The sequence below is a fragment of the Amblyomma mixtum genome, chromosome 5 (genome assembly GCF_055824585.1).
Source record: "Amblyomma mixtum isolate Tamu chromosome 5, ASM5582458v1, whole genome shotgun sequence".
NCBI classification, from domain to species: Eukaryota; Metazoa; Arthropoda; class Arachnida; order Ixodida; family Ixodidae; genus Amblyomma; species Amblyomma mixtum.
This window is the reverse complement of record NC_143016.1, coordinates 192900994-192916350: the sequence shown is the minus strand read 5'-3', so window position 1 is coordinate 192916350 and position 15357 is coordinate 192900994. Positions and strand designations below refer to the sequence as shown.

The 15357-nt window shown below is 47.7% G+C and overlaps 1 protein-coding gene and 1 long non-coding RNA gene across 2 annotated transcripts in view; both read right to left on the bottom strand.

Annotated features, from left to right (window-relative positions):
• The window catches only part of LOC149345295 (uncharacterized), a 122991-nt gene that overhangs the window by 80268 nt on the left and 27366 nt on the right, over window positions 1–15357 (bottom strand). The gene's annotated exons all lie outside the window — the stretch shown is intronic.
• LOC149345296 (uncharacterized) lies at window positions 10607–13244 on the bottom strand. Its single transcript, XM_089546568.1, has one exon. It carries the CDS (start codon window positions 13168–13170, stop codon window positions 11659–11661), a length of 1512 nt encoding a protein of 503 aa, XP_089402694.1. The 5' UTR covers window positions 13171–13244; the 3' UTR covers window positions 10607–11658.

Below are 15357 nucleotides of genomic sequence, written 5' to 3'. Positions count from 1 at the left end.
GAGGGTCAAGGCACTGCGCCCCTACTAGTATTATCGCCGGCTAGCGAGCGCTTGCACGTTGTGGTGCTGAGGAGCTGTCGGTTGAATGCCCCGGCACCTTCCCGACCTTCGCAAGTTAGCATCGCTCTTCGTTAGGACTGTGGCCTTCATTCGCGTTCCTTCTCAGTTTCTTCTTGCCCCCTCCCCCCCCCCCCCTTGTAACGTCTGCAAATCGTTGGCGCACTGGGCCTTGAGGATTCGTTGTTTTTTTTTGTTTGCCATGAGAGCGCGGCGGCAGAAAAACCGCGAGCCGGGGAGTTGGTTTAGAGATTTCAGTGCGTGCGGACGTGTGTGAAGTAAGCCAGGGAAGTGGTCGGCAAGCTAGCCTAGGCGGGTGTCTGACGCGTACAGCGTGGCGACTGCGGCTCCGAAGAAGCGTGGATGAAGTTCGTCCGTATCCGCAACCCCCCGTCAGACCCGCGCGCATCCGCAGCCCGACGCTCTCTTCGACCGGACCTTGCCAACCCGCAGCTAAGCCCCCGTTTCTCCCTTCTCTTTCTCCCCACTCTTTCCTTTGTCCTGTCGCTGTTCCTTGTTCTATTTTTTTACAGCATTGCTTTCTTCTTGTAACGTTGTTTTATAGTTCTCGCCCTGATGTTTTCCTCTTGCTGTTAATAGTTGTTTGCGTCCTGACTTTGTGCTTGTCGTTCGCGTCGCCCCTGTGTATTTCCTCTATTTTGTTTGACTCGTTTTGTAGCATTTTGCGGTTCTTCTTTGCCCAAGTAATAGAATTTGTTAAGAAACTTGTCTGCGCCTCATGCCTCCGGTCAAGGGGGTAATCAGGCGTGGCCCCCATCGCCTGTTTGCACTCGAACCACATGTTTTGCACGTGGGGTGGAAATGTTTGTCGCTCTTCCTTCTCCAAATTTACGGAGAGTGCAGTGGTGGGCAGGTTGGCCTATTAAATACATCTACGGCGCCAACAACCATAAAGCCGCCCACAATAACCCTGACACATTGCCGAAACTGCAGCAACAAAGGGAAAAAAGGAACGCTCTCGGGTATTTTCGAGAACGAGCGTTCTGTTCCGTCACCGAGATTGACTAACACGAGATATAGCGGAAGCGTTTTTCATTGCCAAATACGGGACATCTTGTGTTAGTGATCCATCGGCCAGCCTCTCCAGAAGAGTCATAGGTTATTTAGATACATGGATAACGAACGCAAGATAATAGTTTCCCTTGCATTGGTCCACACGTGAGTGCTCTGGGTTGGGTGTGTGTGCGTGCGTGTGTATGTATGGAAGCTTCTTAATAAACCCTTCAGTTGCGAGTAAGCGCTGTGCGCCGCCGCGGTGGCTCAGCGTTTATGGTGCTCGGCTGCTGACCCGAAAGACGCGGGTTCGATCCCGGCCGCGGCGGCTGGAATTTGTAGGAGAAATTCTAGAGGCCCGTGTACTGTGCGATGTCAGTGCACGTTAAGGAACCCCAGGTGGTCGAAATTTCCGGAGCCCTTCACTACGGCGTCTCTCATAGCCTCAGTCGCTTTGGGACGTTAAACCCCATAAACCAAACTAGTAAGTGCTGTGTTCCCCCTTTTTTATGTTTTTGTAATGCTTGTGCTGTTCACAATGTATGATGGTGTCTTTCCGAGTTCAATGCTGAATAATTTGCAAGGTACAGTCGTACAGGGCCGTCTGCTAAGATCCGTTCACTCTTTCGACTGTGATCGTGCAGTTAGAATGCACTTAGAAAGTGCCGTAAGATCCGAAAGGTCTTTTATTGTGAGTTGTGCCTCAGGGAAGTATTCTTTCCCCCGCGCTTTTTTTAAGTTGTAATGGCTGCCCTCCTCGACTCACTCCAGAAAAATTGAAGGCATATGCGTATGTTGATATATGCAGACGACATTTGTCTTTGCTTTACGGACTACCAACACAAGCAATTAGGCTTGATAGCTCGACAGGCTCTACATTCGGTACACGATTACCTTCAAATGTTTGATTGTCTCCATAAGTCGAAAAATCTGGCTTCGTCCGTTTTTCATCTATAGAAAGACGTTGTGCGCGGTTGAAGATAGACCTTGGTCCTTCTTGCATTCGTCAGTTCACTCACACGCTTTTTTGGGCGTCATTGTTGACTCCCATCTACACGGGGAGGTGATGAAGAACATTTATCGTCTATTAAATTTTTTATGCGAACAGCTGACTGGGTTAAGGCCCTGTTGGCCCCATCTGCAGTTTCGACGAGCTGTGGTCTGGATTGTCTAGCCTCTACGCGTCTGAAAGCGAACCGTAGACTTCCAAGTGAGCAATTAGGAAACCACCCTTCCTCAATGGTCAGACTTCACGAAGCACTGGTGCTTAGTCGCATAATGCTCCAACTGCCTTGATTTCCCCCCCGGGTACCAAAGTTTCAACGTCTGAAATTTTGCACAGACAATGCCTAAGAAGAGTCCTTGGAGTTTTGCAGGAGGCAGCGAACAGTGCAGTTCTTCATGAGTCACAACAAAACCTGCTTAAGAGCCGCTCTTCAGAAATTATGCAAACACAAGGTGAACTTGAATGTTCATCAACAGGCTCTCCGCATGAGCGGCGCTGGCTACACAAACAGCACTCTCACTTCCGGTGCCGAGAGCCTTGTGAAAGAGGGAAGGCACGGACGTAAGTCAGCACGCCTCAGCAGTGATGGCCTCTCGGGACGGCCTGTGTCTGTGCCCCACATGCACAACCTGCCCCATCGCCTCAAAAAGGTGGCAGGAAAGTCTAGGATGTCCAGGACGTGCCGCATGGTGAACAACAAAAAGGAAGCGATAGCCTGCGGAACAAAGTTCGCAGGCCAAGCGGTTTGTAAACTGCATCATTGGAGTGGTCTACCTTATACCACTACGTCGTGGCAAGTGCTACATAGGCCAGTCGGGCCAGTGCCTGAAAGAAAGATTGCGGAAGCACCGAACAACAGTCGCAGCTCTGATGGGAGGTGGTCACTTGGCGGCCCATTGCCCCAAGTGCAAAATAAAAATGATTGCGAAGCAGAGGAGGAGGAGTGCACCTCTCTTTTTCGCAGCACTCGTGTGCTGAAGCGGCTCGACAAGCAGGTCGATAGGGAAATATTTGAGTCTTTTTGGATCAATAAAACAGAAGAGAACTGAGTCAGCATCCTTTCAATAGCCCTACGAATAAAGAAATTGCATACCTGGCAAAAACATGTGCTTCAACCTATTGTGAATTTGCGTTTCTTTTTTCGTACTCTCTGTTTCGGCGATGCCCTGCGATTGTGTCAATCAAAGATAAGACTTGCGTTTCAAGATGCGCAGATGCCCATAGTGATTTCTTCAGTTGCGTGTGCAATAGACGGCAGTTGAAGTCTAGCGTCTGTCCTCTGTGTTTCTGCTCGCTGTCCTTTGTGTGTATTTTAGCGCTGGTATTACGTCGCAGTCCGTGAATTTTCCATATGACTCCAATCCAATGAGTACTCTGACACATAGATGTGATACGCAACCAGGTAGCGGACAGCCTCGCCCATTAGACGCTGTAAGGTAATCCACCCTTTTCAGGTAAACCACCCTTTCACTTCATTCTCTTTACGTACGTCTTCACACCATATTCCGAGATATTAACGTATTTCGCGTCATTGCCTTATGCATTTTATTTTTATCTTTATATCTCTGTCATCACCAAGCCGCCCAGGAGGACCGGCGCGTGTAGATTTCCTTTTTACCAAGTGTTGTTGTCATGTCTTCCTCCTCTCCCTTGTACTGCCGCTGTTTGGTTTTTGTGTCCTCGGGGGGCGTGCATGATGGCTGGCCGACCAGAATGGGTTTTTTTTTGTTTCTGTGTAGTGTGGGTTTAATACGCGCCTGCGCGCTTCCCCTGTTTCTTCTGGTTTTAATGCTTTTTGCCTTGATTTGCGCATGTGCCCTACAATCACTGGCTTCTTGGGTACTATATAAATCGTGCGGACCTCCTTACTTTGATATTAAAGTTGTTAGTTCAGTGTCCTTTGTGTCTCGTCCTTAATTCGTTGCTCGTCTGCCAGCGCTACAATGTCCAGAATGTCAAACCAACTTGCCCAGCAACACACCCTACTCAGGTAGTGGACGTGAAAATAATTTAATGTAACAGTTTAGGAGGTTGTAGCGGTGGTTGGAGTAATCCATCAAGAAAAGTCGTTCAAGGGGCCAAGCGACTCTTCAGGGAATCGGTGCTGTTTCATTTCAATACCATATGGAGCTCATCGAACAAGCCATGTGAGACCAAATCACTAAAAAGATCCTAAAGCGCGGACTACATCGCATTCGCACAGGCTGCTGGCGCTGGCGCCACTGCGTGGGTGTATAAGATGGGCCTAGTGTCGTATGCGCTGTGCTGCATATCTGGTGAGGGTGGTGACAGAGAACATTATCTTCTGTGCTGTCCAGTGTACAACACGGGAAACTGTATCTTGTTCACTTCCGTCTAGAAGACATTAGCACCTCAATGTTCCCATGAGGGCACTGTTTAACCGCGCGGAAAGCAGCCATGTAGAAAGGAGGCTTAGAAGAAGGTTAATCTGGGCTAGATGATGCATTATTTGAGACAGAAATGGTAATAGCGCTACAGCAAGTCCTGTGTCAGTCTTTCTTGTGTACGTCTTGCTGTAGCGCTGTTACCATTTCTGTCTCAAAAAGAAAGGAGGCTGCAGGCCTTCTTTTAAAGTTCCTCCAAGACATGGATCTGGACTCCAGGTGGTGACAGAAGAAGTTCTCTTTTGGCTGCTAGGGGTGATCGTGTTTATAGTAAGTAGATCACTGAGGACTGTGGTATACCGGGAGTTTTTTTTAGAAGCTAGGTCCAAAATTTTGAAAGAAAGGTAAATTCCTTTAGATTTATTTTAACCCTGGCGCTATACTGAGGGCTACGGCGGACGCCAGGTAAGATGCAAACTACTTTAATTAGTTCGCTGACTAACTCAACACGTTAATTAAGTGTTATAATTTTTATTTTAGGGGATACGTTGTATTGGCAGAATTCGAGATCGTCTTCCATACAGTCCATCCAAGAAAAAAGTTTTAATGAAAAAATTTTTTGCGCGCGTTACGAAGCAAGAAAAATTCACCCTGGTAGGCAGCTTCACACTGTAACACACCGTCTGTGAGCACCTGTGACGTAGTTCGCTCCGCCCTGCGTTTGTGTCAGTGCGTTTTTGTTCCAACGCGGCATTGCGTGAGGTCGCGGAGCGAAGCGAAACAAGCAGCGATAGCGCAGACCGCCCGTCCGGGCTTCAGGTGACGTCAGCCGTGTGACGCAAAGCGCAGAGCGGAGCGAACTCCGTCAGAGGCGCTAACCGCCGCTGAGTTGCGGTGTGAAGATGCCTACCAGGGTGACTTTTTTGCGCCTCGTAACGCGCGTGAAAAATTTTGAATTAGAATTGTTTTTGCTCGGTTGGACTGTTTGGAGGACGGTCTCCAATTCTGCGAATACAATATACCCCTTAAAATAAAAATTAGAAAAGTTTATTAACATATTTAGTTAATCAGCGAACTAATATAAAGCAGTTTTCCTCTTGCCTGGCGCCCGCCATCGCCTCCAGTATAGCCCCAGTGCTAAAATAAATCTAAAGCAATTTACCTTTTTTTTTAAATTTTGCACCTAAGAACAAACACCCGGTATATGTGCCTGATATGTGGACGTAATTTAACATTTAAGTGTCGCTATGACGGAGCAATGGCCAGCAGAATCCTCACGGCTAACCCCACCTGTTGCTTGCAACAACCTCATCGTCTGAACCGCCTCAACCTTTACTTTTCTTATGCTTTTGACTGTTCAATTTCAATGGATGTACAGCGTGGCCACAGAAACCAATATTTCTACTGTGTAATTAATAAAGCACCTATTTCGGTGTTTATAAGCTTTAAACGCCGTCGGCATAATTGGCTCTACCGTTCAGAACTATATTACATATATTGGTTTCTTTACAGCATTCTGGTCATGTGCGTTGGTGCACTCTTTATTATACCACGCTTTCATGCAGTCATTTTATATGAATCCCCCTTATTTCTTGAGGTTGTTCCGAATTTACGTTCCTGTCCATCGTGCCTATTAATGCTCATTTATAAGCGTTCCATATCAGTGCGGTTATTTTTCACTTTTCCGTTATTCTAAGACATTCATATAGTTGTGACCGTTATTTACACCACTCTTTGTCTCTCTTTGTAACGTCCATGGTGCTTATCTAGGACTTTGAATGGTTTGTCCGGTCTTACATTTTTAATAATATTCCCAGGCAACAATGCAGGCAGCTCCACTGCATGCATGAGAAAGGTTTTCCTAATAAAAACATTAACAAAATGGTACACTTCGTCACTTTCACCATCATTAACTCAAAGCGATTGTTCCGGTGTTGATAATCACTTATTGCGAATTACTGGGAAAGAAAAACTACAGGTCTAACAGTGCTTATGACTGCTAACATTCTTTCTAAATTATGCATATGATACCATATGGAAGACTTCGTTGTGAAAAGTTCTAACAAATTAACAAACCCCATCCTTGCATCCAGTATGAACTCTAGCAAGTGGCCTACATGACAAGGAATTAGTAATAAAAGCGGTAAATATATAAGAAAATTGTGCCCATTACAAAAGAGCCCTAGTCCACGGCGAAAAAATGTTTAGGAGATGTTTAAAGCCGCCATCGCTGCTCATACAACGCCATACGCATTGAAAATTTCCGGCGAGCACACGCAGAACCAGGTAAAGGGCAGGACACGAATATGACGTCATGGAGCGAGCGGGAAGGCTTTCAGTTGTTCGTGGTGTTCCGTGGACTCGCCACCACAGACTTCTCCTAGCCAAAGCGAGTGCCGATAGTTCCACATTACTTTTCCGGAGCTGCCCGGCGTAGCGCCTTCCTGCGAGGAAAATCCGCCACAGTTGTTTCTTCTCCTAGAGAGCCATTTCTGCATCCACGGCGCAAGCCAGACCCTGCAGTACTTTCTGGCTAAGACGCACCTCGAAGGAGGCCTTTACGCTTTACGATGACGTTAAACGGCAGTCATTACTTTTTACGCCATGCCGCTCACACGCCCATCGCATTCCGGCCCTTTCACGACGGTGACGCGGTGCCTCTTCCTCCCGCGCCGTTGACTTTCGCTGCGATGCCTTCCGCAAGTTCTACTCTTCGTGGCCCGCGGCACCAGACTCGATATATTTGCTCGCCTTATTCCCGCTGCACAGTGCTCCTGTTTGTTTGTGCCGAAGGGAAATCCCTGTGTTTACATATTGTTTCCTTCTGCTCGTGACGTCACAGAGTAGCGGTTGAACGAGCGCACGCTCGTCGGAGGTGGCAGCTACACCGCCGCTCCTTCGCCAGACGTCTCGTTGCATTCGAGTGAGTGAGATGCATGGCTCCGAAGCAGCTCAGTGATTCCGCGCCAAGCGGTTCGGGGGGTGGTGGTGGTGGTGCAAACATATATTTAGAAGGGACAGGAGGTGTGTTTGGATCAGCCCGTAAGGGACCGATCATTACAAATATTAGGTGAAAGTAATGTAGAAGAACTTCTTGCTGGACGAGTCGGTGCATAGCTTTCTTGGGATGGATGGATAGCTTTCTCAGGTGAAAGGGGCAGCGGATTGACCTCAAGGCTTTCGCCAAGCACACTTTAGAATTTCCAAAGTGTCTTCGGTATTTTTTTTTGAGGAAAGGAAATGCGCAGTATCTGTCTCACACATCTCGGTGGACACCTGAACCAGAGGGAAGGCGCATAACTGCCCTCTTGGAACAGCGGACATCTCAATCGTCCCAATCGCACTCGTTCTGCTTGGGAGGCTTGTTTACGGACCGCTCAGCCTGGCGGCCAGAAATGGCTGGTGGATCGGGCTTTACGTGAAGCACAAGCCCATGGACTCCTGGACCAGTAGGAGAACAACCTGGAAGAATTTGTCTGTGTGTGTGTGTGTGTGTGTGTGCGCGTGCGTGCGTGCGCGCGTGTGTGTGTGTGTGCGTGTGCGTGTGCGTGTGCGTGCGCGTGCGCGTGCGCGTGCGCGTGCGAAAAACAGCGAGATGAAAAACAAGTTAATTAATGCTGTCACGTGTGTGAAAATCAACAGACAGAGCAGCCTAAGACGATGCTGATGGCATTAAACCTTCTGAGGACTGAAGGCTGCATGGAATCAAAACTAGTGAGTTGATAGATGAACACAGGCGCAAAAACCCAAGGCATGCTCGGCTGGACTGCTGACCCGAAAGACGCGGGTTCGGTCCCGGGCGCGGCGGTGAAATTTCGACAGAGGCAAAATTCTAGAGGCCCGAGTACTGTGCGATGTCAGTGCATGTTAAACGACCCCAGATGGTCGAAATTTCCGGAGCCCTTCACTGCGGCGTCCCTCATAGCCAGAGTCGCTTTGGGGTGTGAAACACCCATAAACCAAGCCAAGGTATGCTGAGAATGATATGGAGGCAGTGAGGAATGTTATCGTTTTTTCCAACAGGGAAACTGACAGCGTGCTAACGCACACACCATTTAGATTTTTTATGCTTGCTGCTTCTGTTACTTCACCGCTGGGTTCGTGCCTGTCCTTTGCCTAAATTTTAGTTTTTCGAAGTTAGGAGAGAGGCGACGAAAACGTACAGTCACAGCAGTGAATGGCCAAGTTTCCGGACTTCTTTTCTGTTGCGGTAGTATTGTGTTCCAGCAGCAGCCTATAGTCATTAACACGCTTACAAAGACCAGAAGTGCAGCTAGGAGCAGAGAAGATTACATCTACTTCTTCACTTCACTTCACTTCACTTTATTTCCTTAAAGACCCCACTTTGGGGGTATTACATAAGGGGTGGGAGTACAACTATAGGTTGAATATGATTGCTTACATGATATTTATGAAATGCATATTTAAATTGTTCACAAAACTTGATTGGCAGGTGATGGCATCAACGTCGTGGGGAAGGCCATTCCAGTCTTTAGCAGTGCGAAGAAAAAAGGATGCGGAAAAAGTGACGGTGCGGGCGCGTTGGCATGACACTTGCAGTGGATGGCCGGTGCGATGAGATATACGAGCGGGCGGTGTGATATAGGGTTGCTGTCCGAGGGAACTGTAAAAAAACTTATGAAACAGACTAAGAGAAGCAATGCGACGACGATGGGCAAGAGTTGATAAACCTGATTGTCGTTTAAGTGACGATACACTGATGTCGTATGAATAGGCAGAATGAATGAACCTCGTGGCGCGATTTTGGACAGATTCTAGTGAACTGATGAGATATGCTTGTTGCGGGCTCCAGATAGCAGATGCGTATTCTAGTTTTGGTCGAATGAGTGATTGGTAGGCGAGAAGTTTAATACTTTGAGGGGCGTGCCGTAGATGACGTTTCAAAAAACCCAATGACCGGTTAGCTGATGCGATGATGTTCGTTACATGAGAACGCCAGGAGAGATCCTGGCACAAGGTGACACCTAGGTACTTGTATGAGTATACAGATTCTAGTGGAACGTTAGCAACTGAGTAAGGGAAAATATGGGGGTTACGCCGGCGGTGAAAAGATACGAGTTTACATTTGTTACGATTAAGCGACATTAGCCAGTCATCACACCAGGCATGCACTGTGTCAATGTCGTTTTGGAGCTGTGATTGGTCAAAGGTGTTAGAAATCGTGTGGTAAATAACGCAGTCGTCTGCAAACAGACGAACATTGCAAACCAGGTTTGAGGGTAAGTCGTTAATATAGATTAAAAATAGGAGGGGAGCAAGTACAGAACCTTGGGGTACGCCTGATGTTACTGGAAGAGGGTTGGAACTCTGGCTGTTAACGAGAACAAACTGGGAGCGGTTAGAAAGGAATTCTTCGATCCACAATAAGACGTTAGGATGCAGTTTTAGCATGGTTAGTTTTAGCAGTAAACGCCTATGGGGAACTTTATCAAATGCTTTAGCAAAGTCTAGAAAAATAGCGTCAGTTTGTAAATTTAGGTCGAGGTTAGAGTGAACGTCATGAAGAAAGACGGCCAGTTGAGTTTCACATGACAAACCCTTGCGAAACCCGTGTTGTGAGGGATGAAAGAAGTTGTTAGCGTCAAGAAAGTCCATGATTTGAGAATAGATGACGTGTTCCATGATTTTGCAAGGTATGCTGGTTAATGATATCGGACGGTAATTTAAAGGAGAATCTTTGTTACCGGACTTAAAGACGGGAATGACCTTTCCCACTTTCCAGTCATCCGGAATGAAACCTGTAGAAAGCGACTGTGAAAATAATAACAATAAGTACATTGCAGAAATATTCTTAGTGTTGCGCAGTATTTTGGAGTTCATTTCGTCGACGCCGGCCGATGATGAAGTTTTAAGGTGTTCAATGAGCGAGGAAATGCCGGCTTCAGAAAACGCGATAGCAGGCATGCTGGACTCTATATTGACGGCGAAAGTTGCAGTTGGTGGGTGAATTTCATTAGTGAACACAGATGAAAAGGCGTTATTAAAAATGTCAGCACACTCAATGTCATCAGCTTCTTCTCCAGACTCTTTAGTTAGAGTGATGGTATGTGCCGGGTGTTCACTTATGACCTGCCAAAACTTTCTGGGATTGGAAGTCAACAATTTGGGGAGGTCGTTGTGAAGGAAAGAGTATTTTGCGTTGCGAATTGCTGATAGGTAGGTGTGTTCGGCTGTATAGTATTTTTCCTATGCGCACTCGTCGTATTGCTTTAATTTTGCCGCACGGAAAAGGCGCTTCTTTTTATTGTCGAGTCTTTTTATCGTTTTGGTATACCATGGCTTCTGGCGGTCCGAGTGGAAACTTATTTTGGGGATGTATCTATCGGTTAGTTCGCTAACCTTTTTCTTAAAACGGGACCAATTATCATTTACTGAATGATCGTGAAAAGATGCTTCAAATGTTGTGAGATATTGGTTTAATTCAAGACTAAAGGCTTCATAGTTTCCTTTGTCGTATAGGCGAATAGTTTTGTTTTGATTCTGGCGTCGTGATGGGTGGAACTCAAATGTGGCGTGGATTACTTTATGGTCGCTGATTTCGCGTAGATAAGTGATAGATGAGAGGGCTTCCGGGTGGGTAGTCAGGATTAGATCTAGGATGTTTGCAACGCGGGTCGGTTCAGATACCACTTGAGTTTAGTTGAAGTTTAGGCAGACCTCGATAAAATCATTCGCTTCCCTGTTGCCGACTGCTGTCTGTGTCTGCCAGTTGATTTCTGGAAAATTGAAGTCTCCAAAAAGAATGATATGCGCTTTTGGGTATTTCCTCGTTAATTGGCTGATCACGTCGTTAAGAATTCGAGAGAAATCGGAGTTGGTATTTGGCGCTCTATAACAAACGCCCAGCAGTACGGTTTGGGGCGCAGCGCGACAAAGTAGCCATAGTATCTCAAGGTCTGATGGAATATTAATAACTGTACACGAGAACTGATTGTTAACTGCGATGAAAACGCCTCCACCTCGAGCGGATGTGCGATCTTTGCGAAAAAGGTTAAAATTCGGTAAGTCAGCAAGAACTTCAGTATCGGTGATGCCATTAGTGAGCCATGTTTCGGTAAGTATCAGCAAGTTACTAGCAGATGAACACACAAGATTGGAGATGATTTCGCGTTTCGGAAGAAAACTACGTATGTTTGTGAAAATCGCCGAAAAGGAAAGATTAGGCTGGGGGGTGGCAGGTATATGAGCGGCTGGGGGCTGGCGGCGCAGCAACCGCTATGGTATCTCTTTTACAGATTGCGATGGTTCGTCGAAGATATATCGTCGGGAACCGATGAACAGGGTTTTGTATCGCAAAGAAAAACGGTTAGTCTTGCTTTTGGCAAATGTAACTAGGTGTTTGCGCACATTGCGAACGCGGCGTGAAAAATCTTCACCGACGGAGTAGTCAGTGTCCTTGAATTTGCGGCCATTAGCTAGAATTTCGTCCTTCGTTTTGAAAAGTGCGAATTTGGCAATTAACGGACGACAGCGATCAGGTTCGTGGCGCCCAAGACGGTGAGTGCGGTCTATTGTTTTGGGGTCGAGGGTGATGTCCAAAAATTCAGAGCAATGGCGAATTAGTAGCTTTTCAGAATCGGCCCACGTTTCAGATGGGTCAGGGTCCGGAATGTTGTAGAATATGAGGTTGTTTCTTCGTGATTGGTTTTCTGCTTCATCTATGCGATCCTCGAGATCACAGAGCTGGCGAGTTGCCTGGGCGGTGTGAGTAGTTAGGCCTTCAGTCTCTGTGTGTAGTGACTGTATGGTTTGGTAATGACCTTCAAGAGCGCTGATGCGCCTGCTTAGATCAGAAATAAGGTTGTCTGTTGTTAGTAACTGGTTTTTGAGGTCTGTAACTTCCGCGATTAATGTCGACTGACCGGCGGACAATTTTTTAAGTTCCGTAAGTACAGTTTCGAGTGAGGCAGGGCCGGGGTTAGTCTCTATGTCGCCGGACAACAAAAGCAAGGAAATAATGACATCAGAACACTCAGTGACAATGGCAAGGCAGCACTGCGGGCTCGGCAGCTGTATCAAAAAGTAATCACTAGATTTCTTAGCGTAAAGACAACATGGCTTACTAACCTGCATGGCGAGGCAGAACGGGTTAAGCGACCGCATTGTAGCACAGCCACCGAGCCCACAAAGCGACGCCGGTGGCCGAAGCTGCTTAAAAGCTGGAGCGGAAGAGGATGTTGATGGCGATGGTGTTTCCAACTGTCTGTCGAGGGTGCAGTGCACTGGTGAGGTCAGCGCACGATCGGGCGAAGCGGTGATGGCGCAAGGCTGGCACATATCGGGTCGGTTGAGAGCGGGCGTCCATTCCGGCGAGATGTCCGGTGGACAGGCAGCCAGAGGGGCGGGGAAAAGCATGGTAATCCAGAGGGGAGCGATCACCTGCATGGCGAGGCAGAACGGGTTAAGCGACCGCATTGTAGCACAGCCACCGAGCCCACAAAGCGACGCCGGTGGCCGAAGCTGCTTAAAAGCTGGAGCGGAAGAGGATGTTGATGGCGATGGTGTTTCCAACTGTCTGTCGAGGGTGCAGTGCACTGGTGAGGTCAGCGCACGATCGGGCGAAGCGGTGATGGCGCAAGGCTGGCACATATCGGGTCGGTTGAGAGCGGGCGTCCATTCCGGCGAGATGTCCGGTGGACAGGCAGCCAGAGGGGCGGGGAAAAGCATGGTAATCCAGAGGGGAGCGATCACCTGCATGGCGAGGCAGAACGGGTTAAGCGACCGCATTGTAGCACAGCCACCGAGCCCACTTGTATGGATTGTATGGATTGTATGGAGCAATTTTGTATGGAATATGGATGCATGTATGTATGAAATAACGGCCTGTTGTGTGTTGCGAACTCTTGGCAATACGGTTTTTGCCTTGCTTAGTCCTTTTTTTCGACCACAGATGACAGGAGTAGCGCTGGGTGTCCAGGTTTAAGCAGTCTCTGCGCTTGGTTTAAAAGACTACTCACAAGTCTGTGCTCACAGGATGTGAGTACCCTGTTGTTTAAGGTGGATTGAACTATGTTTATTTTGATACGGAGATGACACTACCATATATTTTTCTGGGAGCAGTATCGATCGTCCTAAATCCGGCCGTAATGTTTACTCGGTACGGAATAATATATTTTATTGATTTGGTTCTGTTTTACATTGCATATGCAAAACAAGATGCAGCAGGCAAAAATCTTTATAGAACATTGGACTCAGGCCTGCCCTCCTGGTTGAAAACATTGAGAGATTCAAAGCATTTGACAGCAGCTGCCAATTGTTAAAAAAACCACTGGAAATTTAATCATAGTACTATTTAGAAAGTTGCTAACAGTTCAGTGTTGCCACATTCCTGAACATTCTCGTGGCGCCGTCTCCTGGCCGAACTGCCTTAACCGCTATTCTGGCTAGCTTTAGCCATGGTGGCGGGCAGTACTTCTTCGTCTACTCTTCTTCGGGTTCCGCTTGGGAGTTCGCTGCTGCGTGGCGCTGCTCAGTAAAACGTGACCTGGCTGTCTCGACTGTCTATTCGTGAGATATTTGGTGGAGCCGGCTGGGTAACGTCCCATGTACACTGACTCTGAAGACACCTTTGAGGCCAGCTCTCAGTGCGTGGTCACAACCCCCATCCACAAAGCGAGCCCCCGCCTGCGAGGCCTACTGCCAGTGTTCAGCGGTCTGACAAAACCGGCAAGAGATATGACATCAACAACTAGTAGCCAGACCACTCAACGTTTTGGAGCTGACGCTCCGTTCGTACTCCACGCGCCCAGGTCACCGCCTTAGAAAGGGAGAGCAGTACTGTTGGTCTAAAAATTAATATCCAGAAAACCAAAGTAACGATGAACAGTCTCGGCAGGGCACCGCAGTTTCTAATTGATAGCGAGTTGCTAGAATTTGTAAGGAAATGCATCTGCTTGGCACAGGTAGTGATCGCTGATCGGCATCATGAGAGGGAAATAACTAGAAGAATAAGAATGGGGTAGAGAGCATATGGCAGGTTCTCTCCGATCATGAATGGCAGTTTACCAATATCCCTCAAGAGAAAAGTATAAAACAGCTGTATCTTACCGGTACTCACCTATGGGGCAGAAACGTGGAGCAGCCAGCTACGGAAAGAAAAATGATAGGCACAACGTTAAGAGACCGGAAGAGGGCGGAGTGTGTGAGGGATCAAGCGCGGGTTAATGACATCCTAGTCGAAATCAAGATGAAGAAATGGGCTTGGGCAAGGCAAGGGATGCGAAGGCAAGATAACCGACGGTCCCTAAGAGCAACAGACTGTATTCAAAGAAAAGTCAACTCTAGCAGGGGGCGCCAGAAATGAGGTGGGGGTACTCCGGCTCGTGGTAAGGCGCTCGTCTACCGAGCCGGAGTACCCGGGTTCGAACACGACCGCGGCGGCCGCATTTCGATGGAGGCGGAACGCTAGAGGCGCCCGTGTGCTGCGCGGTGTCAGTGCGCGTTAAAGATCCCCAGGGGGTCGAAATTATACCGGACACCTCCACTATGGCCTCTCTTTCTCTCTTTCTTCTTTCACCCCCTCCTTCCTTCCCTTACGGCGCGGTTCAGATGTCGAGATATGTGAGACAGATACAGCGCCATTTCCTTTCCTCAAAAACCAACTTAACCAATCTACCAATTTATGATATAAAAAGAGTTGCGGGGATGCGGTGGCAGTAGCTGGCCTAGGACAGGGATAATTGAAGTCATATTGAAGATGTCTTTCTCCTGTAGTGGGTGTAGTCAGGCTGATGATGATGATGAGCGTAACTATATTTACCTGAAATATTGTTGATCAGAAAGCAGGAGGAAAAGCTACCACATACCGGTAGCCACAACACAGCACCTCCAAATTTCGCGTCCGGAACTGCACGAACTGAGCTACGTCCAGGCTGTCCAATCTTCTTTTCGGGGTTATTTATAAATTGCGTGCAA

Bases quoted from the DNA above. Each gene is read 5' to 3' on its own strand.
- LOC149345296 (XM_089546568.1), bottom strand. From the start codon at position 13,170: ATGCGGTCGCTTAACCCGTTCTGCCTCGCCATGCAGGTGATCGCTCCC.